Here is a 20,811-nt window from a genome sequence, read left to right as displayed (position 1 = left end):
CCGCAGCATCCACAGAGCGGGATCGTTTTTCCAGACTCCATCTGCTTACCTCGGCCCTCTCCGGGCTCCTGGCCGCATAACAAAAGGGGCTCCCTCCCCCGCGGCCCCGCGCCGCCCCACCTCCGTTTCCCGCGCCCGAGGTCTCCAGGTACCCGGAAGGGGGAGGGGGCCGCGGCGGCAACAATTGGGCGCTGAGGGAGAACCGCGCGGCCGCGAGCGCCAAGACCGCGAGGGGCGGGGAGCCCGGGGCCCGGCCGCCGCGCGCGATTGGTCGGGGCCGCCCGGCCGGTCGCCGCTGATTGGCGGATGCTCAAATTCAGTCTCAAGGCGCCAGAGGTGGTGTTTTAGCGGGGACCGCGGTCCGGGCTGGAGCCGCGCCGGGCGGGTAGGAAGCGCTGGCGCTGCCGGGACGTCTCCCCGGCGCGTAGGTTCCAAGCCAAGCCAGCGCCCCGACACTCCGAGATCCCGGGGTCTGTGCGCCTCGCCTGGCCCTCCCGATGTCGCCGCCCGGCTGCTGACCCCTGCACCCCCTGCCGCATCGGTGTGGGGCTGTGGATGGTCCCGTGGAGGGAGAAAGCCTCCTGCGCCCGGTGGGAGAGAGTAAGCGTGCGGCTCCGGGAGCGCCCGGGGGCTGGCGGGAATGGGGGGACCCGGGCCGCGGCAGCCCTCCGGGCCCGGCTGCCAGCCTGCCACTCCTCTGCTGCCGGGTCCGAGGGTATCGTGCTCTGCCGCGGGACCCGCGGGGGAATGCGCCGGCGCCAGCCCTCTGCGAAGGGAGCTGACCCTTCCCCACGATTTGGGGGGTTTCCTTGGAAGACTTGATCTTTGGGGTGTGCTTGCATGCCTTGGGGAGGGGCTGCGCTAAGCACACGCGGGTTTGGTCTCGAGATCGGGTTTCCGTCTCGCGTGATTCAAAGCCCCTCAAAGTCAAATTCCTCCCGGTTCTTTGCGCCAAAATTAACTGACCTGGGAGACCCTGTAACTTTCTGACAGATTTGCCCAACACCCCCCTGACCTGATAGCTAGCCATATTTTGCCCTGTTGTTTTTCATAAAGAATTACTCTTTCTGTTGATTTTCCTTCTTCCCAGATTTTCATTGATTGATACACCTATTTCAAGGGTGTTCATGTGAGTTTTAGAATGATTAGAGGGGATCTACATTCCTGGAAATTCCTGGGAAGTGGTTAGGGAACAGGAAGTTCATGTTCACGAACGTCCTGGGAAGTGGTTAGGAAAAAGGAAGTTCATGTTCACAGGTAATAGAAAATATCTAATTATATAATTGTTTTCTGATATAATTGTGTTACAGATGGAGGTGAATTGTTTAACACTAAAAGACCTGATCAACCCCAGGCAGGCCAGACTAGGTTTTGCCATTGAAGATGGGGAAAATGCACAGAAGGTAAGCATATTTATTAAGAATGGTGATATGTAGTCCAACTAAATGTTCAATGTGACGTTTGTATTTGGCTTATAAGTACCGTAGTTAATTTTGGTGAACTTTAGAAGCATACTTTTTCTTAACAGTGAAGTATCCCAGCCATTACTGTCTCTATTTTTTTTGCCTAGTCATGTTGTGGTGGAAAGTGAGGCCAGGTTAGATGTTGGGTTGGAGCCAACATATAAACCAAAGCTAAGCGATCAGAAGTTTAGGATACTTACAGTTGCCAAGGGAAGTTTTGGTTCTACTTTGTAGGAATGTTAGCCTCAGTTCCCAGAAAAATAGACTTCTGTGGGTTGTTAACGGGCTGAGAAGTATGTGGGCTCAATGAACGGGTTATCTTATTTAGCTGAGGGTATGGCCTGTGCCTGACTTACCGTAAGTCAACATGACTGACCCCATCCAACCTATTCTGGATGTTTTTACCAGGGCTCTCTTCTCTCCCCTTGTCACACCCCTAGGGATTTATAAAACTACCACTGGGCTGGAGAAATGGCTTAGTGATTAAGGTGCTTGCCTGCAAAGCCAAAGGACCCAGGTTCGATTCCCCAGTACCCACATAAGCCAGATGCACAATGGGGTGCATGTGGCTGGAGGCCCTGGCACACCCGTTCTCCTCTCTCTCTCTCTCTCTCTCTCTCTCTCTCTCCCTCCTTCCCTGCCTATTTCTCTCTCTCTCTCTCTCTCAAATAAAGAAAAATTAAATATTTTTTTAAAAGACTATCACCAATACAGTACTGGTATGGTCCCAGCATATCTAAGCACCACCTTACATCCACATGCATGCTGAAATCAGCAGCTGCTCTACTGAAGTTACAGCAACTTCAGTAACAGCAGGAAAATGTGAACGTTTTCAGGCAAAGGTTTGAGATATAATAAGCTCAGTTTTAGAAACTAAGAGTATAGATCTGTAAGTATCAATTTCCTTGGGCATTGAGCCTATCTGTCTTCCTGGGGTTATTTTTAGGCTCAGTGTCAACTGTGAGCCTATTTGGTGGAGTATTCAAGAACATTATTATTTAAAAGAGGACTTAAAAAACTTACCTAAGGAATTCAAGGGTGGAACTATCCAGACCTTACATATATATTCAGAGTTTTGGGCCTTGGGAGTTGCAAAGCAAAACTGTTTCCTTTTGTGACTTGGATGACTCAGCCTTAAAAGGACACATATACATTTATAAAATGTCTGCAAAAGCCGGGCGTGGTGGCTCATGCCTTTAATCCCAGCACTTAGGAGGCAGAGGTAGGAGGATTGCCATGAGTTCGAGGCTACCCTGAGACTCCATAGTGAATTCCAGGTCCACCTGGGCTACAGTGAGACCCTACCTCGAAAAACCACAAAAAAAAAAAAAAAAAAAAGTCTGCAAGTCAGTGCTCCACTTCTGTCAGTGACATATCAAGTACCTTCCACAAGTTCTCCTCTCCCACCCTAGCTTGTGGTGCTGTGGCAGGCTGAGTTTTCATATTTCAATGGTGGTACAGAGCAACTCAAAGGAACTTGGGGAAGTGGTTAAAATATATGGGCTAGAATGCATAAGCAGAGGTTCTTCCACCACAGAGAGAAGACAGGAGATGCGAACAGAGGGGGTCTTTTGTCTGCCTTCTCTACATGGAAATAAGAATAAGATTTTCTGGGGATAGTGAGGACATAGAGTCACAGAGACTTGAGTATTAGCTGTGTGATCTCAAGCAAGTATATTTCTAATGTATTTCAGCAAATGTTTATATTCCAAAAGCAAGAGAAACGGAGGTTTAATAAATCTTCCTAACCTTTCTTAGCTTGTTTCTTTCCTATCACTCCTGTTGGATTTTTGTAAGATACCCAGCAACATATACTCTTCTCAGTGTGCTGAGTCAACTGACAACCCAAACACAAAGATAATATAGAGGTTGCCCTTCCGATACCTGAGAGACTTTCAGAGACCTAAATGCAAAACTAACCCGCTACCCTGTGATTTGGTAGGTCCTATAATAGCAGGAGAAACAAAATACACAGGCAGAACAGAAGGACATTGATAGAAGCTGACAAACTTCACAGAGGAGGTATCATTTAAATAAGCCACCCTGAGTGAGGAAGTCCAACATACAAGAAAATATAAAATATACCTTGTAGGCAAAAGAAACAACATGAGGTGTGAGTCTTCAAGTCATATTCAGAAAATCCAGAATGACCTCAAGGCAGCGAGGCTGAGTGGTTCCTTCTGGAAATGTCTCTGGGGGATAATAGTCCTTTAAAGAGATTTTTCTTTATTCCACGTCTCTAAATACTGTAACATTATGCACTCATCTTTTGACTGCTCATGGAGAAACCTTCCTTGAAGACATAACGGACTTTTAACTTTATTACCCAGTCTTACTGCTTCCAGTTGTGGCGTTATAAATAAGACTGATTTATTCGGGATGTGGGGTTCTGCAGTGTACTGACAGATGACTCAACCAGAAAATGCATGATTGGACAGAGAAGTGAATGCTGAGGATGGAGCTATTGAGTGGGCCTTGTGAAGGTGTCAGTTCTTGAGTGAGAAGGAGGAAAACAATGGACACTGAGGCCTAGAGAAGTGCCGAGGAAGGGGCCAGCAAAGAAAGCAGAATGTGCTGAGCACAGCCGTGACCATTTCTCGGGCGGTTCTGAGGCTGTATGACAGGAGTAGGTTGAGCATGGATGGTGTATTCGAGGGCAGTGTCCAGACTTACTGAGTGTGGGTGCATATTGTGTTGGGTTTATTGTTTGACACAGGCTTTTGCTATGTAGTTCAAGTTGGCCTCCACTTTATTGATAATCCTGTGTCTCGGCCTCCCAAGGGCCAGGATTACTGGCATGCATGACCACGCCCAATTTGCGTGGGTATTCTTTAAATGTCCTATCTTTTGGAAGCGGTTGAAAAACACAGTGAATTCAGTTTGGAATATGTTTGTACCTGTGTGACTACACAAGAAAATGCATGCATAGGAGGCACCCTGTTATCTAATTTTAGGATTCTTGAAAACCAGGCTTGGGAATTGTCAAAGTTGGTTTTCAAGTCACACACTTGAGATTGAGTGAACCATTCCAGAAAGTGAAGAGAGCTGGAGTGTGGCCCCTTGCAGGCTAGTTTGGAAGAGTGGGGAAAGAAGCAATGAAGGAGAAGGCACTTGAACCAGGAAAGAAAGAACAGCAGCATCTTCAAAGCTAAGGGCTGCGCTTTAAAGAGTGAAGAATCGACAGGCTTACTGGCTGTAGTGGGGGACAAGTTTTGCCACCAGTTTCACTCAACAACTGAGAGGTGGCGTGAGCAAAAGGCATGGGCAGATCAGAGCAGATTAGTGGTTTGGGAGCCCTGGGAGGATGGAGAGGGGAAGCTCTCCATGTGGGTGATGCTTTCTAAGAAGTGTGTTCCAGCAGGAAGGAGAGCTGTTGGTGTTTAGCCAGGAGACACTTGCTGACGTGTTAGTCTTTATAATGAGCCTTTTATAGGAGGGAACATCTCAGTAGGCAAAGCTCTGCCAATGGCACTGAAGAGAAGGTGGTGTGAGCCACAGCTTAGCTATGATGGAGTCTATGGCCAGGATTGAAAAAAGTCATGAGGACTTGGGAAAATGTATGAGCTATGCAGAAAGGGAACTGGAGAAGAGCTTGGTCAACTACTGTCAAAGCTGGTAGGTTGGGGATGGAGAAACAGCTCAGCAGTTAAAGGCTCTTGCACGCCAAGCCTAATGGCCTGGGTTTGATGTCCCAGTACCCATGTAAAGCCAAATGCACAAAGTAGCTCATGCATCTGGAGTTCGTTTGTAGCAGCAGAAGGCCCTGGCATGCCCATTTTCTCTCTGTCTCTATCCTTCTCTCTCTCAAACAAATACACACACACACACACACACACACACACATATTAAAGCTAGTAGGTTACTTGAGGTTACATGACCAAAGCTATGTTGAGATAGAACCAGACCTAAAACAAAGACCTTTTTGCTGCCAAGCTCTTTCTGGGGCAGTAGACAGCCCGTTTACCTGTAGTCGTGGTGCTTGGAAGATGATGTTGCGTCTGTCTGCATTAGCTGAGCAGATCTTCACAGCAGCTCTACAGCAGGTGTGCCACGTTCTTTCACTCCTTTCTGTCTGACAGCTGTGGCACTGTTCCATGGATTCCATTTCTCCAGGCTCTTGAGTTAGGGATGTGATATCTAAGCTGGCACAAGTTATTTCCTAACAAGCAAAACTCAGTTGAGTTTAGTGTGCCGAAGATTCATGAGGGAGTGCTGTTGGGATTGTGGCAAGAGAAGGAAAGGAAGCAGAAAGGCACAGAATTGGATGAGAGGAGAAATGGAACCACAACTCAGTCACAATGGAAATCTGAGGTTACACCTACAGTGAGCTCTAAGATGACCCCTTCAAGGGGGCCTGAGCTGCGGCCAAGAGGCCAGCCCTTTGCCTAACGGTATTCCTTCTACCAGCCATTGAGTTCCGTGCCAGTACAGTCCTCTCGGGAAGGGTGCTTTCTGCACTCACCAGCCCCCTTTAGCCAAGGTAATCCAGTCAAGGGAATGACTTTCTGCATCAAGGAGAATGAGCCGTTCATTCCTAACAAGACCTAGGTGCTTCCACTGTCTACAGAATGAGTAATACCTGAGACAATCCAGGTTTCTGAATTCCCATTCTTATTCCTTTGTTCTGCTTTCCATAGTCCCAGAATGGCAAGGCAGAGGAATAGAGCAGTAAGTGAGCTGATAATAGTTAACTTTCTTCCCCACCTGGGACCTCAGAGCACAATTTGCTTGGTTGGTATTTGTTTGATGCTGATGTAGATGTGTAATAGTGTCCTAATTTTGCACATTACCTAACTTCCCTCCCACTGCAGTTACCATTTGTGTAGTAAAAATGTATCATAGAAGCCATCCCAAAGTGCTATCTCGCTAGAGAGGAAATAGGAACACATTGTTCCTGTGAGGACAGGTACAGTAAAAGTAGTAGGAAAAGTAAATCTCTGGTCCCTCAGCTAGCCCGGTACACTGTTTACCTTGAGTGCCTCTTGGCAAGGAAGGGTGTCCATTCCGCACTTCTGAGGGGTCAGGCATTGTTCCAAAACTCTAAGGAGGGATATGCAGAACTGACGAGTCCAAAGTCTGATGATTGAGATGAGACACACTTCCAGGAAGTTAAAGAGCAATACGTCAAGCTATAGTGTACTAGTGCTACCTACCAGGACAAGAGGTAATAAAGAATGGGAAAGAGGAGGAAAGATAATAGCTAAGTGTCATTGAATGTTCATTATATACTAGGGACTGTTCTCAACCCTTGAAGTTGGTATTTTTATGAACTGCATTTTTCAGTTGAATGAAGAAAAATCTAGCGGGGTGGAGGAATTTGCTCACCTGCCTGGAGCCCACACACATAACCACTTCCCCACACTGCCTCTCCTGAGACACTACTGGCGATTGGTGGTTACCTTTTGCTAGAGCTGTGGGAAAAATAACTTCTTTATTTGCACTCAGAACAGGCCCATTTTTAAATATAAAATCTCAAACTGCTGTCAGCACCTTTTTACACCCTAGGATTTTTACACAGGAGCCTCCTACATATCCTCAGGCAAGTTATGTAACCTCTACCTGAGTTTCTTTATCTGTGAACTAGAAAAACAATAGTGCTGTGCCCCAGAATGAGATTGAGAGTTAATATAAATACAGGAAGCAGGGTGTGGTGTGTATTAAACAGTAATTCCCTTGAGAGTTCAGTCATAGACTCCGTCAAAAAGGCTCCCTAGCAGGGACTTGTTTGAAGACACAAGAAGTGGGTGCCACCCTCCAGCCTTGCTGTTGCTAAGTCATGAGAAGTCACTACACCAACCTACCTTTTCCTGCTTATTAAATGATAACAATGTCACCAGGGCTCATTGGCAGCTTCTGTTAATCTAATGAACAAAGTGTTAGTCTGCTTTCTCATTTCTTTCCCCCTTTTACCTCTGCAAGAAAAGACTTGTCAGTCACAGTTCAAATCCAGGCATGAAAAAGCCATAGAGCGATACATACACTGAAGAGGTGCGGCGGTTTCTCTTATCCCCCTTCCCTATGGAAGCCACTGTTGACCAGGAGACGTTCCATTGCAGGGAGAGCAGAACCAACCTTCCTTGTAAAAATGACAGAAATAATGTCTTAATTACTTGGCAGGTTCCACATACTTAGTTCTCTTCACAATAAGGCCATTTTTAATCTTTTCTCATAACCATCCTAGATAGTATGGTCTGAGGCAGGGACTTTTGTACAAGAACAAAACTTGGACATTGAGCACTTAGCTTAATAGCAATTTGGGATATCTGTAAGTTATGACTAGTAGTCCCAGTCTATGGGGTTTGGGGAATAAAAAGTAAAAGGCTAGTCCTTTACTACAAATGGCTTGAGAAACACTGCTGTGGTACTACCATCAGACAAGCTTCCTAGGGTGGCTCACAGTGGCATTTTGTCGCGTGCTCCCTTTAGCTGTGCCTGCCGCCAGTTGCTTTTGCATCTTTAGTCCATCTTCAGAAGCCCTACAGTGTTTAGCAGTCTCAACAGTGTTCAGAAGTCAAAGCAGTAACTTAACAATGACCATCCCTTCCCCTTAAAACTAATATTAAAAACTATATACCTCCAACATATCATGGCACAGAGCAAATATTTCTATTCTAAAAGAGGAATGGGGGTGTAGCAAGTAAAGATTGGACGAAAGCAAAATTAAAACCCAGCAGGGCAAACACCGACTCCTGCAACTGCACACCTGGCGTCTTGGACTTGTGATGCAGTCACCCTGGTTCCACAGCCTGTTGCTCCTCACGTGCAAGCTTGGCCCAGCCCTGAGAAGCAGCACTCACCCTTTATCATTACCAACTATCACCAGCAACTGTCAGTGACAGATAGGTTCTTGACTTCTCTTACATACTACTCATGAAAAATGTGTTAAAAATGGGGGGGGGGGGGGGGCTCTAGGGAGATGGCAGTTAAAGGCACTTTGTTGCAAAGCCTGCTGTCCTGGGTTCAATTCCCAAGTCTTCACTATGTAAAGAGTGGCACAAGCATCTGGTGTTTGTTTACAGTGCTACAAGGCCCGGTTAATCCATACACATACACATGTGCAAATAAATACGTTTTTTTAATGTTAAAAGGGATGGCAGAACAATACTCTTCTCATTGGAACCACTGACTGTTCAATTCCACAAAGCCCTCTCTAATTTTCATTCATCCTTTCCCAATACTTTTCAGCCTTGGACACATGGTCCTGTTTGACTTTCCAAGCATGGTGGGAGTAAACTGTCCTCATAGCTGATCACTGCTTTGTCCTTGCTAAATGTTCTCTTTTTTTAAATAGGAGAATATATTTGTCGATCGATCAAGGATGACCCCAAAGACTCCAATAAAAAATGAACCAATTGATCTATCAAAGCAAAAACTCTTCACTCCAGAAAGAAATCCCATTACTCCAGTTAAGCTTGTGGACAGACAACAATCAGAGCCGTGGACACCCACCGCCAACCTAAAGATGCTCATTAGTGCCGCCAGCCCAGACATAAGGGACCGGGAGAAGAAGAAGGGGCTGTTCAGGCCCATTGAGAACAAGGACGATGCATTTGCAGACGCTCTACAGGTAACGGGCTCTGCTTCCAGGGCTCCTAAAGAATGCAAAACCATCTCGCCCGATTATAAAAAAAGATCCACACAATTCTCACTTTTGAAGTCCCTGTGGCGCAAAAGCAGTATTAAACATGGTATTTTTTGTGAGTAGATGAACTTTCTCTCAGATTTCTTGTACAATGAATGCCTTTTTTCCTCTGTATTTTCCTTTGTGTCCTTGACCAGACCACATTTTAAACTTAATAGTGTGATTAAATGAAGTAACTTTATTTGCTGTGTGGGGGCGCGCACCAGGATCTCTTCTACTACAAATGAACGCCCATCCCGCTTTGGGCTGCTGGGGAATCAACCCCAAGCCAGAAGGCTTTGCAGCAAAGTGCCTTTCACCACTGAGCCATCTCTTCAGCCATAGATTTCATATATTTGTTCAGACATTAAATGTAATATAAATAGATAATTTTTAAAATATATTTTTTAATTTATTTATTTCACAGAAAGTGGGGGGGGAGAGAGAGAGAATGGGTGTGCCAGGGCTTCCTGGCACTGCAAATGAACTTCAGACGCATGCACCCCCTGTGCATCTGGCTAACGTGGGTCCTGGGGAATTGAACCTGGGTCCTTTGGTTTTGCAGGCAAGCTCCTTAACCACTAAGCCATCCCTCCAACCTTAGATAGTTTTAACATAAGAAGTTCCATTATTCTCATGTACATTCCTTTTTCTAGCTTGGGGTCTTTATTAAAGTTAAGCCACCTTTACTTAATTTATCTTTTTTAATGTTATTAAAAGATTGATTGATTGTATATATATATATATATATATATATATATATATATGGCCCAGAGCTATATGCATACTAGACAGACAACAATCCACATCCCAACTCTTAAGCTATCTTTAATATCCACATCTGATTATAAGGACCCAGAACTCTCAGTTAAGGCACTTGCCTGCAGAGCCTAAGGACCCAGGTTCCGTTGCCCAGGACCCACATAAAGCCAGATGCACAAAGCAGCACGTATGTCTAGAATTCATTTTCAATGGCTAGAGGCCCTGATACACCCGTTCTGTCTTTCTCTTTACTTTCTTTTTTCTAAGAAAATTACTCAGATTGGGGTGTTCTTAGCTATTAGCTCTTGTCACTAGATTTGTTTGTTTGTTTGTTTTGTTTTTGTTTCTTAGAGGTAGGGTCTTGCTCTAGCCCAGGCTGACATGTAATTCACTATGTAGTCTCAGGGTGACCTTGAACTCACAGCCATCCTCCTACCTCTTCCTTTCAAGTGCTGGGATTAAAGGATTAAAGTGAAATCCTTCACAGCCCCAGTAGATTTAAAAAAAAAAGAAAGAAAGAAAGAAAGAAAGACTGAAATTTGCCAAAATAAAGAAATTGGGAAAAGGAAAAGTTATCCCAAATTCCAAACTGAAACAAACAACAATATAAATATCTAATATTTGGTGTGGGAAGCATGACATTTTGAGGCTGTGGGTTTGAATCACTACCAAGTGACCGGCTCTCTGCTTAGTCTCCTTGTCTGAAATTGAGGGTTGTGGTGCCTGATTGTATTACTGGGGAGGATCATAAGAATTAAATAAAATTGCCTACTTGCCGGCAAGGGCATGTAAGTATTGTTTCTTTTCTTTTTTATTTTTATTTTTTATTTTTGTTTTGTTTTGTTTTTTTGTTTTTCCAATTGTCTTTGTAAAATATAGCAAAGTGAAACACTTGGTGGGAATGTTAAGAGTCCCTGATAAAGTAACAGTATTGTCTTCTTGTGGTACAACTATTTAACATACCCCTAAAACAATTAAACTTATGGTTTTTTGGGCTGGAGAGATGGCTTAGCAGTTAAGTGCTTGCCTGTGAAGCCTAAGGACCCTGGTTCAAGGCTCCATTCCCCAGGACCCACGTTAGCCAGATGCACAAGGGGTTGCACACGTCTGGAGTTTGTTTGCAATGGCTGGAGGCCCTGGTGTGCCCATTCTCTCTCCTTCTCTCTCTCTCTCTCTCTATCTATCTATCTGCCTCTTTCTGTCTATCTGTTGCTCTCAAATAAATAAAAAATAAAAACCAAAATTTAAAAAAATTATGGTTTTTCTAACCATGTTTCATAAGGAAATCTTAGCTGATCAGTCATTGAAAATGTTCACAACTGTTAAAAATTAAGTACCTAAAATTTGAGTGGCCATAAAAATAGGTAGGCTTGTTATATTTTTATGATAGACTATTTAATCACATAAAATACACTTAGGATATAATTCCTTGTCATACTCATGAGGCAACCTTGAGCCCAAAACTGCAACAGTATTATTAATTTACATTAAATAACAAGTGTCCTAAACTTGTGGAGTATTATTATTATTTCCTTGCCTTTTTTAAGTCATTTTGTCACATGTATGTGCTTTTCTCAATTACGTTATTTAGGTTGTTTGGACTGGGTAAAATGAAAGCTGCTCTTGTATTTGCTTTCTTAGTCAGTACATATTAAGAATCATACATGTTTTTGCATGATGCTATAGTTCTCTTATTTGCATTCCTATGTGATATCCCATTGCATGACTACACAATGATTTTTCTTCCTTCTGTCTGTAGTCGTTACGGTGTCTTGCAGCATGAGACTGTGAACGGTACTATTAGCATTTGTTTGTTTGTGTTTCCTATAGTTCGTACAGTCCTATTTCCATAGAGCAGTGTTCTCAAATGATCCTTCAGAGGGCCAGGGAAACCGAAATATTTTCTTAATACTAAGATATTTTCCAATTCACCTCTCATTCTCTTGGGAGCATACACTGGAATCTTCTAAGAACTACAGTACTTGAATATTACAACACAGAACAAAGCCAAGCATATAATAAGTCCAGTGTTCTGTGAAGCTGAAATAAGGAATTTCATGAAGACAGATAAATCACAGAGCTTTTCTCACTAAACAACGTGACTGCCTTGGTTTTAATGTCTAAAATGGCAAATACCAACAGATAAAACCCACATGAGACACTTTTAGGAGCTTCATGCGATCTTAAAAAATTTGAGAACTAGTGTTCTGGAGTATTCACCTAGCCGTGGAATTGCTGGGACACTGGATGTGCCGATGCTCACCAGAGAAGGCAAATGGCTTTCCTCCTGTCATGACTCAGCATTTATTCATCCACATCCTTTCTCATGCCTGCAGTTAACAGGCTTACTAATTTCTGTCAAGCTCCTGCATATACAGTTGATTCTTACTGTGGTATTCACCTGCTGTTCCTTGATGACTCACAAGGTTCAGCCTCTTTCCACATGATTGCCACCAGGTTTGTGTTCTTTCTCCATATTTAATTAAGTTGTTTTTCCTTCTCTTGGTGATTTTAGATGATGAGTCTTGACATTAAACCACCATCAATTATAGGTGTTACATATATTTTCTTTCAAGACTTTTTATTTATTTGAGAGAGAGAGAAAGAAGCAGCTAGAGAGGTATGGGATGGGCATGCCAGGGCCTCCAGCCACTTCAAACAACCTCCAGTCACATGCGCCACCTTGTCCGTTTAGCTTACTTGGGTCCTGGGGAATTGAACCTGCATCCTTTGGTTTTGCAGGCAAGTGCCTTAACTGCTAAGCCATCTATCTCTCCAGCCCCTTTCAAGACTTTGATAATTGGCTTTTCCCTTTCTGTTGTTTCTTGACTCACAGAGGGTGATTTTTGTTTTTTTGTTTTTGTTTTTTGAGGCAAGCCCAACAAACTGGCTTTTTTTTAAATGAGAGGGAGAGAGAATTGTCACACCAGGACCTCCAGCCACTGTAATTAATCTCAAGACACTTGGGCTGGAGATGGCTTAGTGGTTAAGTGCTTGCCTGTGAAGCCTAAGGACCCAGGTTCAAGGCTCGATTCCCCAGGACCCAGATGCACAAGGGGCGCACATGTCTGGAGTTCATTTGCAGTGGCCGGAGGCCCTGGCGCACCCATTCTCTCTCTCTCTCTCTGTCTGTCTCTCTCAAATAAATAAATAAACAAAAAACACTTGCACCACCTTGTGTCATGTACAACCTTGCATGCTTGTGTCACCTTGTGTGTCTGGTTTACGTGGGCCCTGTAGAGTACAACCTGGGTCCTTAGGCTTCACAGACAAGTGCCTTAACCACTGCGCCATCTCTCCAGGCCTGACAAAGCTTTTAACATAGTTCTGTATATAAATCCTTTTTTTTTTTTTTTCCTGGTGTTATGTGTGGTATAGTGAATGTCGTGTGTGTGTGTGCGCACACACACACACTCGGCAGGACTGGAGGAGAAAATAGGGTATTCTCCTCTATAGTTCTCTTGTCCTTGAGATGGAGTCTCTCACTAAACCTGGAGCTGCTGTTCTCAGTCACACTGACCGACCGTCAAGCTTCAGAGATTCTCCTATCGTCATCCCCACAGGACTGGGGTTATAGGCATATGTGCCCATGCCCAGATTTTTACATGGGTGTTAAGGATCAAACTCAGGTGGTCAGAGGCCTTTATGCTTGCGTGGTAAGTCTCCTCAGCCAGAAATTCTTTCTTTTAAGGGTGTGTCTGTGTTTTTTTCCTATCCCAGGGTAAAAAGAAAATTATTTTTTCCTATATGTTCCTCATAATTTGCTTTCCTATGTAATGTGAAGCAAGAATACACTTTGTTTTTGTTTGTTTGTTTTTTCAAGGTAGGGTGTTGCTCTGGCGCAGGCTGATCTGAAATTCACTATGTTGTCTTAGGCTGGCCTTGAACTCACAGCAATCTTTCTACCTCTGCCTCCCAAGTGTTGGGATTAAAGGCCCCGCCCAGCACCCTGTTCCGTGTGAGTCCTTACTGTCCTGCACCATTCCTCTTCCCCCAGCTGACAGAGCTGCATCTGTTGTGTCCACTTATGTGTGTGTTTCTCTAGACTCTTACATGTTTCTCTAGCCAATTTGTCTGTTTCTATGCCTATACCATATTTTAATGAGCCTTGATAACATGTAGAGCAAACGAAAGACCCTCAAGTTATTTTCTTCAAGTGTATAATGCAACTATTATTGGCTATTTTTGTTCTTTCATATTTAGATTGGGTTTTCTGAGACATATAACATTGCATGTGTACTGAGATGAGCTAACCTCTCTTTTTCCTTTTTATTCTGATTTATTTATTTGAGAGAGAGAGAGAATGGGTATGCCAGGGCCTTCAGCCACTGCAAACTAACTCCAGACACATGTACCACCTTGTGCATCTGACATATGTGGATCTTGGGGAATTGAACCTGTGTCCTTTCGCTTTGCAGGCAAGCACCTTAACTGCTAAGCTATCTCCCCAGCCACCTCCCCTTTTTTGGTGTGCATATGTATGTGAGCACAAGTCTAGGTATGCATGTGTGCCAAGGTCAGATGTTGAGGTTGGATATCTTCTGATTTTTCTCCATCTTTTTCAGACAGGGTCTCACTGACCCTTGAGCTCACTGATAAAACTAGAATAGCTATCCAGAGAGAGACCTGACAATCGAAGGAGCTCATGAAAAGAAAAAAAAAAAAAAAAGGCAAGCCCTAGGGACCTCCTGTCTCTTCCTCCTCAGCACTAAGATTATAGGTGTACACTACCACTGTTGGCTTTTTGTGTGGGTGATGGAGATCTGAACTCAGGTCATCAGGCTTGTGAGGCAAGCATTGTACCCACTAAGCCATTTGCCCAGATCCTTCCTATCCATTCTCCAGATTTTAAGAATTCTCTGAGTTTTAGTACCGGCTAAATATGTTCCTAAAATCTTTTTTTTTTTTTTTTTTTGGTTTTTCGAGGTAGGGTCTCACTCTGGCTCAGGCTGACCTGGAATTCACTATGTAGTCTCAGGGTGGCCTCGAACTCACGGCGATCCTCCTACCTCTGCCTCCCGAGTGCTGGGATTAAAGGCGTGCGCCACCACTCCTGGCAAAATCTTTTTTCTTGTTGCTGTTGCAAATGGTGCCTTTTCAATTATTTTGTACTGTTGTACAAGAATATAGCTGATTTGTTTCCACTTTTATTTATTTATATACATTATAACAGGTTGCATTCTTTTATCCCCTGCTCCTATTACCCTGTGGGCCCTACTCAATGTGGGGTTACAAAGGCCTCAGTCAGTCTCTGTGGGGTAGGAGGTGGGGTCATGTCTCATGATACTTCTACCAACTCTGTGTCTCTTAAAATCTTTCCTCTCCCTATTCCACAGTGTTCCCTGGGCCATGGCAGACCTGTTGGCAATCTGATTTAGTGTTGAGTTCTCTGTAGCCTCCAGATTTCTGTTTTCTAGGGTTTTGATTGATCACTGTGTCTGTCACATCACCCTGGAACAGCTTGTCAGGATAGCATAAGAGCAACAACATGTTGCCTTTTCCTCTGCAATTTCTCCTGGGCCCAGGCAGGTGTGGGAGAGGTGGCAGCTATCTTCTTGTTTTATGGATGTATCTTAGTTCTTCTCTATTTTCTCTGCCATCTGTAAAATAAAGCAGATTCCCTAACCAAAAGTGAGAGAAACTTAAGGTTAAAAGAGGTGTGCAAAGTTATTTTAGAGCCCACTCTTCTTCTCTCTGAAGTCTGAGGTTCCTGACCGTGGGATTCTGACTTGGATTCCAGTACCAATTATGAGTTCTCTCCCACTGAGCTGGTATCATGTCCAATCAGAGAACAGTTGGTTTCCTGTAGAGACTGTGTGCCACTGATTCATCAATGTCTACTTCTTGTCTGGTTGGTTGATTTTTGTGGTCTACAGGCTCCCCTGCTTATTCATGCTGTTGGTGCACCCCTTGTTCTACAGTGGCTCCCATAAGGTTCTTCAGCTCTGTGAGGTCTAGCCAGTAAGGGTCTAATTTCCCTTTCAGTTCCAGCATGATATTCCGGTGTCATGTGACTGCGTAACTGCAGCCCATGTTGTCTTCAGCATGTCTTCTAGCTCTGGCAGGTTGATTTTGTTTTAAAATATTCTATTTATTTATTTGAGAGAGAGAGAAAGAGGGAGAGGCAGAAAGAGATTGGGTGTACCAGGGCCTCCAGTCACTGCAAACTCCAGATGCGTGCGCCCCCTTGTGTATCTGGCTTCTGTGGGTCCTGGAGAATCGAGCCGGGATCTTTTGGCTTTGCAGGCAAACGCCTTAACCGCTAAGCCCTCTCCAGCCCTGATTGTTGTTGTTGTTGTTGTTGTTTTTAATGCATCTTGTTTTCAAGTGTCTCACTAAATGTTCCATAATTTTTCTGAAATTTTATTGAGTAAAAGTCATGCCTTTTGGCAAATGAGGATTTTGTTTGATTGTGTGCAGTGGTCCTGGGCTGACCAGGATTTCGGTGTGGCCCAGAAGAGGAGCAGTGGCAGCGTGCAGCCTGGTGGTTTCCCGTTTTCAAGGGATGCTTTCAGGGCCTCCATTAAGACACGTTTCCTTTTGTGTTTTCATGAATCCTCTTCACTGAAGTATTTCTCTCCTACTCCTAGTTTTTTACAGGGTATGAGTATTAAAGTTATCGAATGCCTTTTCTGAACTATTGAAGTAATCTATCACCTTTTTCCTTGTATCTGTTTACTGAGAAGCCTTCTACTTTCTTGGGACTAATCCAAATGAATGGTTAAGACCAGGTGCTGGTTTAGTGTATTTACAATAAGAAAGAGTAAGAAAGACTACGACCTAATGACCTTTGCACGGTTTTGTCAACCTTTGGTCCATTGTAAAATCTGCAGTAGTCAGTGGGTACATCTTGAGCTTACACGTCAAGAGCATTCGCCCAGAAGAGTGCAGAGGCCCGAGGCTCCCTCTGCACCTCCAGCTAGCTAGCTCCGAGTGATGCTGATTGCCGCAGCCTGATCACCACATAAGAGCAGCAAGGGGGCTGGAGAGATGGCATAGCGGTTAAGCGCTTGCCTGTGAAGCCTAAGGACCCCGGTTCGAGGCTCGGTTCCCCAGGTCCCACGTTAGCCAGATGCACAAGGGGGCGCACGCATCTGGAGTTCGTTTGCAGAGGCTGGAAGCCCTGGCGCGCCCATTCTCTCTCTCTCCCTCTATCTGTCTTTCTCTCTGTGTCTGTCGCTCTCAAATAAAAAAATAAATAAATAAATAAAAGAGTAGCAAGGGCCGGGTGTGGTGGCGCACGCCTTTAATCCCAGCACTTGGGAGGCAGAGGTAGATGGATCGCCGTGAGTTTGAAGCCATCCTGATATTACATAGTGAGTTCCAGGTCAGTCTGGGCTAGAGTGAGACAAGGGTATATAGCAGCATGCATTACGTTGCTCGGTTTTTAAAATTAACTAACGGATTTGGCTTCATGTTGCACAAGAGGATAAAAACAGGACTGGAGAGAGCTTGACAGTTAAGAGTGCTTCATGTGCAAGCATCAGGGCCTGAGGAGGCCTCAAAGACCACTTGAGTTTGATCACCAGGACCTACATAAACAACTGGGCATGGCCATATATGCATATGTAACTCCAGTTCCATAAAAGGCAGAGAGAGACCTGACAATCGAAGGAGCTCATGAAAAAAAAATGGCAAGTTCCAGAGTGATTAAGAGACTGGTTCCAATAAGAAGCAGGATGGATCTGGACTTTTTTAGCTCCAGCCACCACAGACAAATGCATGCACACATACATGTGCATACATTACACACACATGTACAACCAGGCAAAAAGAGTGAAAACCCACTCCAGAAAACACAACAGGAAGAAACAGTTAGAAAATAAGATCAAAAGTTGTATTTTAACCAGAATCTGTGGTGGTATGGATCATAATATTCCCCCCTTGTCACTACTAGCCATTGCAGTTTATCCATGAAGGTGTTAACCCTCCTCCCTTCTGTCTGCCTTCTGTAGATCGATGTTGTTGTGGACAGTGCTATGGACGACTATGAAAAGCAAAGGCCAAGCAGAAAACAGAAAAGTTTAGGACTGCTGTGCCAGAAGTTTCTAGCTCGCTATCCAAGTTATCCCTTGTCAACTGAGAGAACTACCATCTCCCTAGATGAAGTTGCTGTCAGTCTTGGTATGTATGCATCACCAGATCACGTATAGGCCTGTCTCCTGTGACAGGAAAACTGGTTATCTGGGATAGGCCACAGGGTCAGGTCAGGGATGTCGGTAGAACTTCCAGCATCGTCACCAAATTTCTTCTTGTTGTGCATAGAACTCCAGGAAACCTCCTAAGCCTGAGGACCAAACAAGAAGGGTTTTTGAACTTTAAAACATATTTTGGGGCTGGGGAAATAGCTCAGTGACAGAAAACTTGCCTAACGTGCAAGGGCCTGGGTTTGATCCCCAACACCACAGAACAAAAGAGAAAAGAAAATCGTAAGCAGTAATATTGTTGAGCCTTACGTTCACAATTATTGATTCATTTTATATCAATCTTCAATATGGACTTAATATACATAAGTATATGCTAGGTATGGTGCTACACACCTTCAATCCCAGCACTGGGGAGGCTATAGTAAGAGGACTTCAAACTTGGGGCCAGCCTGAGGTACATACATAGTAAGACCTTATCTCATAAAAAAAAAATGAATTTATAGATATACTCCTCTTCAATAGTGCTTCTAAGAGTTTGGAGTTGGTATCCTTTCCTTTCTGAAGCAAAATTTGAGTGAAAGAACATGACTCCCTGTGCCTTAATATTCACAGCAAGCCTGTCAGACTGGAAATGCACATCTGGATATAAACAGCTAAGCCTCCAGACAAAGAAGAATGTGTGTGTTCTTGTAGTGTGAGCCTGTGTAACGAGAGGCGGAGGCAGACTGTAAATGTGTAGTTGTTTCGGAAGAGAGACCCCTAGTGGACATAGGCTGTACTTGGTGTCTGGATAATCATAGTGTTGAGGATCATTAAGGAAATAGAAATTCCAGTGATCTGAAGGTGTGTCTTAAAATATGAGGAGGTTTTACATAAAGGAAGAGAGCTAAATAAATGGTAAATGTTTTATTTTGTTTCTTAGTTCTCATTCTTCCATCACCCAGTGCCTTAGTAGAGGATTGTCACTCTTATTCAAGCTGGTAGCTAACATTGACTGTTGGGAACTGAGATTATGAGGAGGCAGTGAGCTGTGAAGAGGGCTCGGCTTTGGGACTGAGAGGTGGAAAATTTTCAAGCTTCACTCAGATTCGACAGGTTGTAAGAGCTTTAAATAGTTACTTTCTCTAGCCTTCCATAAAGAGCCTCTGCCCCTATTTTGTAGAGATGTCACAAAGTTGGAGCTAATGAGTATTAGAAGTTTAAGTCAGTACCTACAAAGGATAACACTGTTATGTGGAACCCTTTCTATTTAGTTATTACTAGATTGTTTTTTCTGTTCCCTCAAATCCAAGCTGTCCTGTGAGCCTCAATAGTAGGGAAAAGGAAGTGGAGTATTGAGCTATGGAACCCTTTGGAACTCAGAAGTATAGTGCAGTGTTCTGGGATTGGTGGCCACAGACAAGATAGGAAGGTGAATCAGTAGGACTGGGGCAAGCTAAAGAGCTGGTCAAGGCAAAGGGTCCTGGAAGCCAGTCTCAGAAAGTGACTGACAGGTCATCCAGTGTCCTCATTGGGGCCTGAGAAGACCACCTCCCCTGTATCCAACTTCCATTTAAGAGGTCTTGCACTGTGTAGAACACCAAAGAGTAGATATTTGAGGGACAGGCTACAGGTGACACCACAGAGCTCCACATCACAGCTGCGTGGAGCTGGCCTTACAAGCTTACGGAATGCCCTGTGATGACCATCCCTGCTTAGTAAGCATGCCCTGTCTTCATGTAAGGTTGACAGAGAGTCCCTTCCTAGAGCTGTTTTCATTGCTGACTGTCTCCTGGGGCTAAGACTAAACTCCCTGCTTCATCCTACCTTACAACCATAAAACTAATGTATCCAAGTTGTGCAGAGCTTCTGACTGCACTGTATTAGTGCTGTGTAGATTTAACATTGATGTTATGGAGTAACCATTGTTAATGGAAGAGAGTGGCCTGTCGTACTGTTTTACTGGGCTGTGAATTGCTCTCAATAAGTTCTGTAGGGAAATAAATAAGTCAGGGAGGCATGGTTGTTGGTAAGTCTCTGACTGTACAACTGAGTCCAGGACCTGTAGGACTACCTCAGTACTAAAGGCAAAGGAGGCTGAGTGCTAGAGAAAACCTTTCTGACAGAGCAGGTCTCCAGAGTCCTATCTCAGTCTTGAGACCTGTGGAAAAGAGTGCCAGTCCCTGGACCGTGCAACACTGACATTAAGCTGGCAAGTAGCTGCCACATTAGTTTTCACCAAAACCTACTAAGCACCCATTGCACATATTAAACATCATCTTACCCTTCAAGTGATCAGAATCATCTTCCCTTTTCCTGCTACAATGTCTAGTCACTAGCTAGAGACTAAGCAGCTGTTATCCAATACAAAATAACAAAACAGCAGGCATATGGCTGGCCCTAGGGTGTCTCACTTGCATTCACATGACATTTCTAATGGGAAGGTTTATAGAATGCTACACTCTAAACAAGATGTGTTATTATGTGCAGACAGACCACGATAAAGAACCTGGCAGTTCTGGGCAAGAAGCTACCAACTGCTCTTGCCAGTGCTGTCCAGCTGGCATGGAAGAAGCCTGAGCTTCATGACCCGCTCAGGGTCATAAGCCAAAATATTCTGATTGACCGTGAAATGCTCCTTCGTATGTGTGACACAGCTCGCTCTCCACGCCAGTTACCCTTGTAATTTGGTAACTTTATCTCAATCCTTTGAGAGGCTCAAAGCTACCTTCACCAAAGCTGCTCCTGGCAAGTGAAAAGAAAGATGGCTTCTTTGTAGCAGGGCCGGTTTTCTGCAAGGTTCCTGCAGGCGTTTGCTATGGATCCTAGGAGGAGAGCA

The 20,811-nt window shown here is 44.3% G+C and overlaps 1 protein-coding gene across 2 annotated transcripts in view; it reads left to right on the top strand.

The window, feature by feature from the left end:
- The first annotated feature begins 416 nt into the window (after positions 1 to 416).
- Positions 417 to 20,811, top strand: part of E2f7 (E2F transcription factor 7) — a 47,597-nt gene continuing 27,202 nt past the window's right edge. For both annotated transcript variants that reach the window (XM_004650130.2, XM_045153168.1), the window contains exons 1-4: positions 417 to 600; positions 1,311 to 1,403; positions 8,755 to 9,030; positions 17,802 to 17,970. In XM_004650130.2, coding sequence (XP_004650187.2) covers positions 556 to 600; positions 1,311 to 1,403; positions 8,755 to 9,030; positions 17,802 to 17,970 — 583 coding nt within the window. In that variant the 5' untranslated portion in view covers positions 417 to 555. The remainder of the gene's footprint in view (positions 601 to 1,310; positions 1,404 to 8,754; positions 9,031 to 17,801; positions 17,971 to 20,811) is intronic.

The sequence above is a fragment of the Jaculus jaculus genome, chromosome 6 (genome assembly GCF_020740685.1).
Source record: "Jaculus jaculus isolate mJacJac1 chromosome 6, mJacJac1.mat.Y.cur, whole genome shotgun sequence".
NCBI classification, from domain to species: Eukaryota; Metazoa; Chordata; class Mammalia; order Rodentia; family Dipodidae; genus Jaculus; species Jaculus jaculus.
Note: the sequence above shows the minus strand (reverse complement) of the source record. Positions and strands in the feature narration are given on the sequence as shown.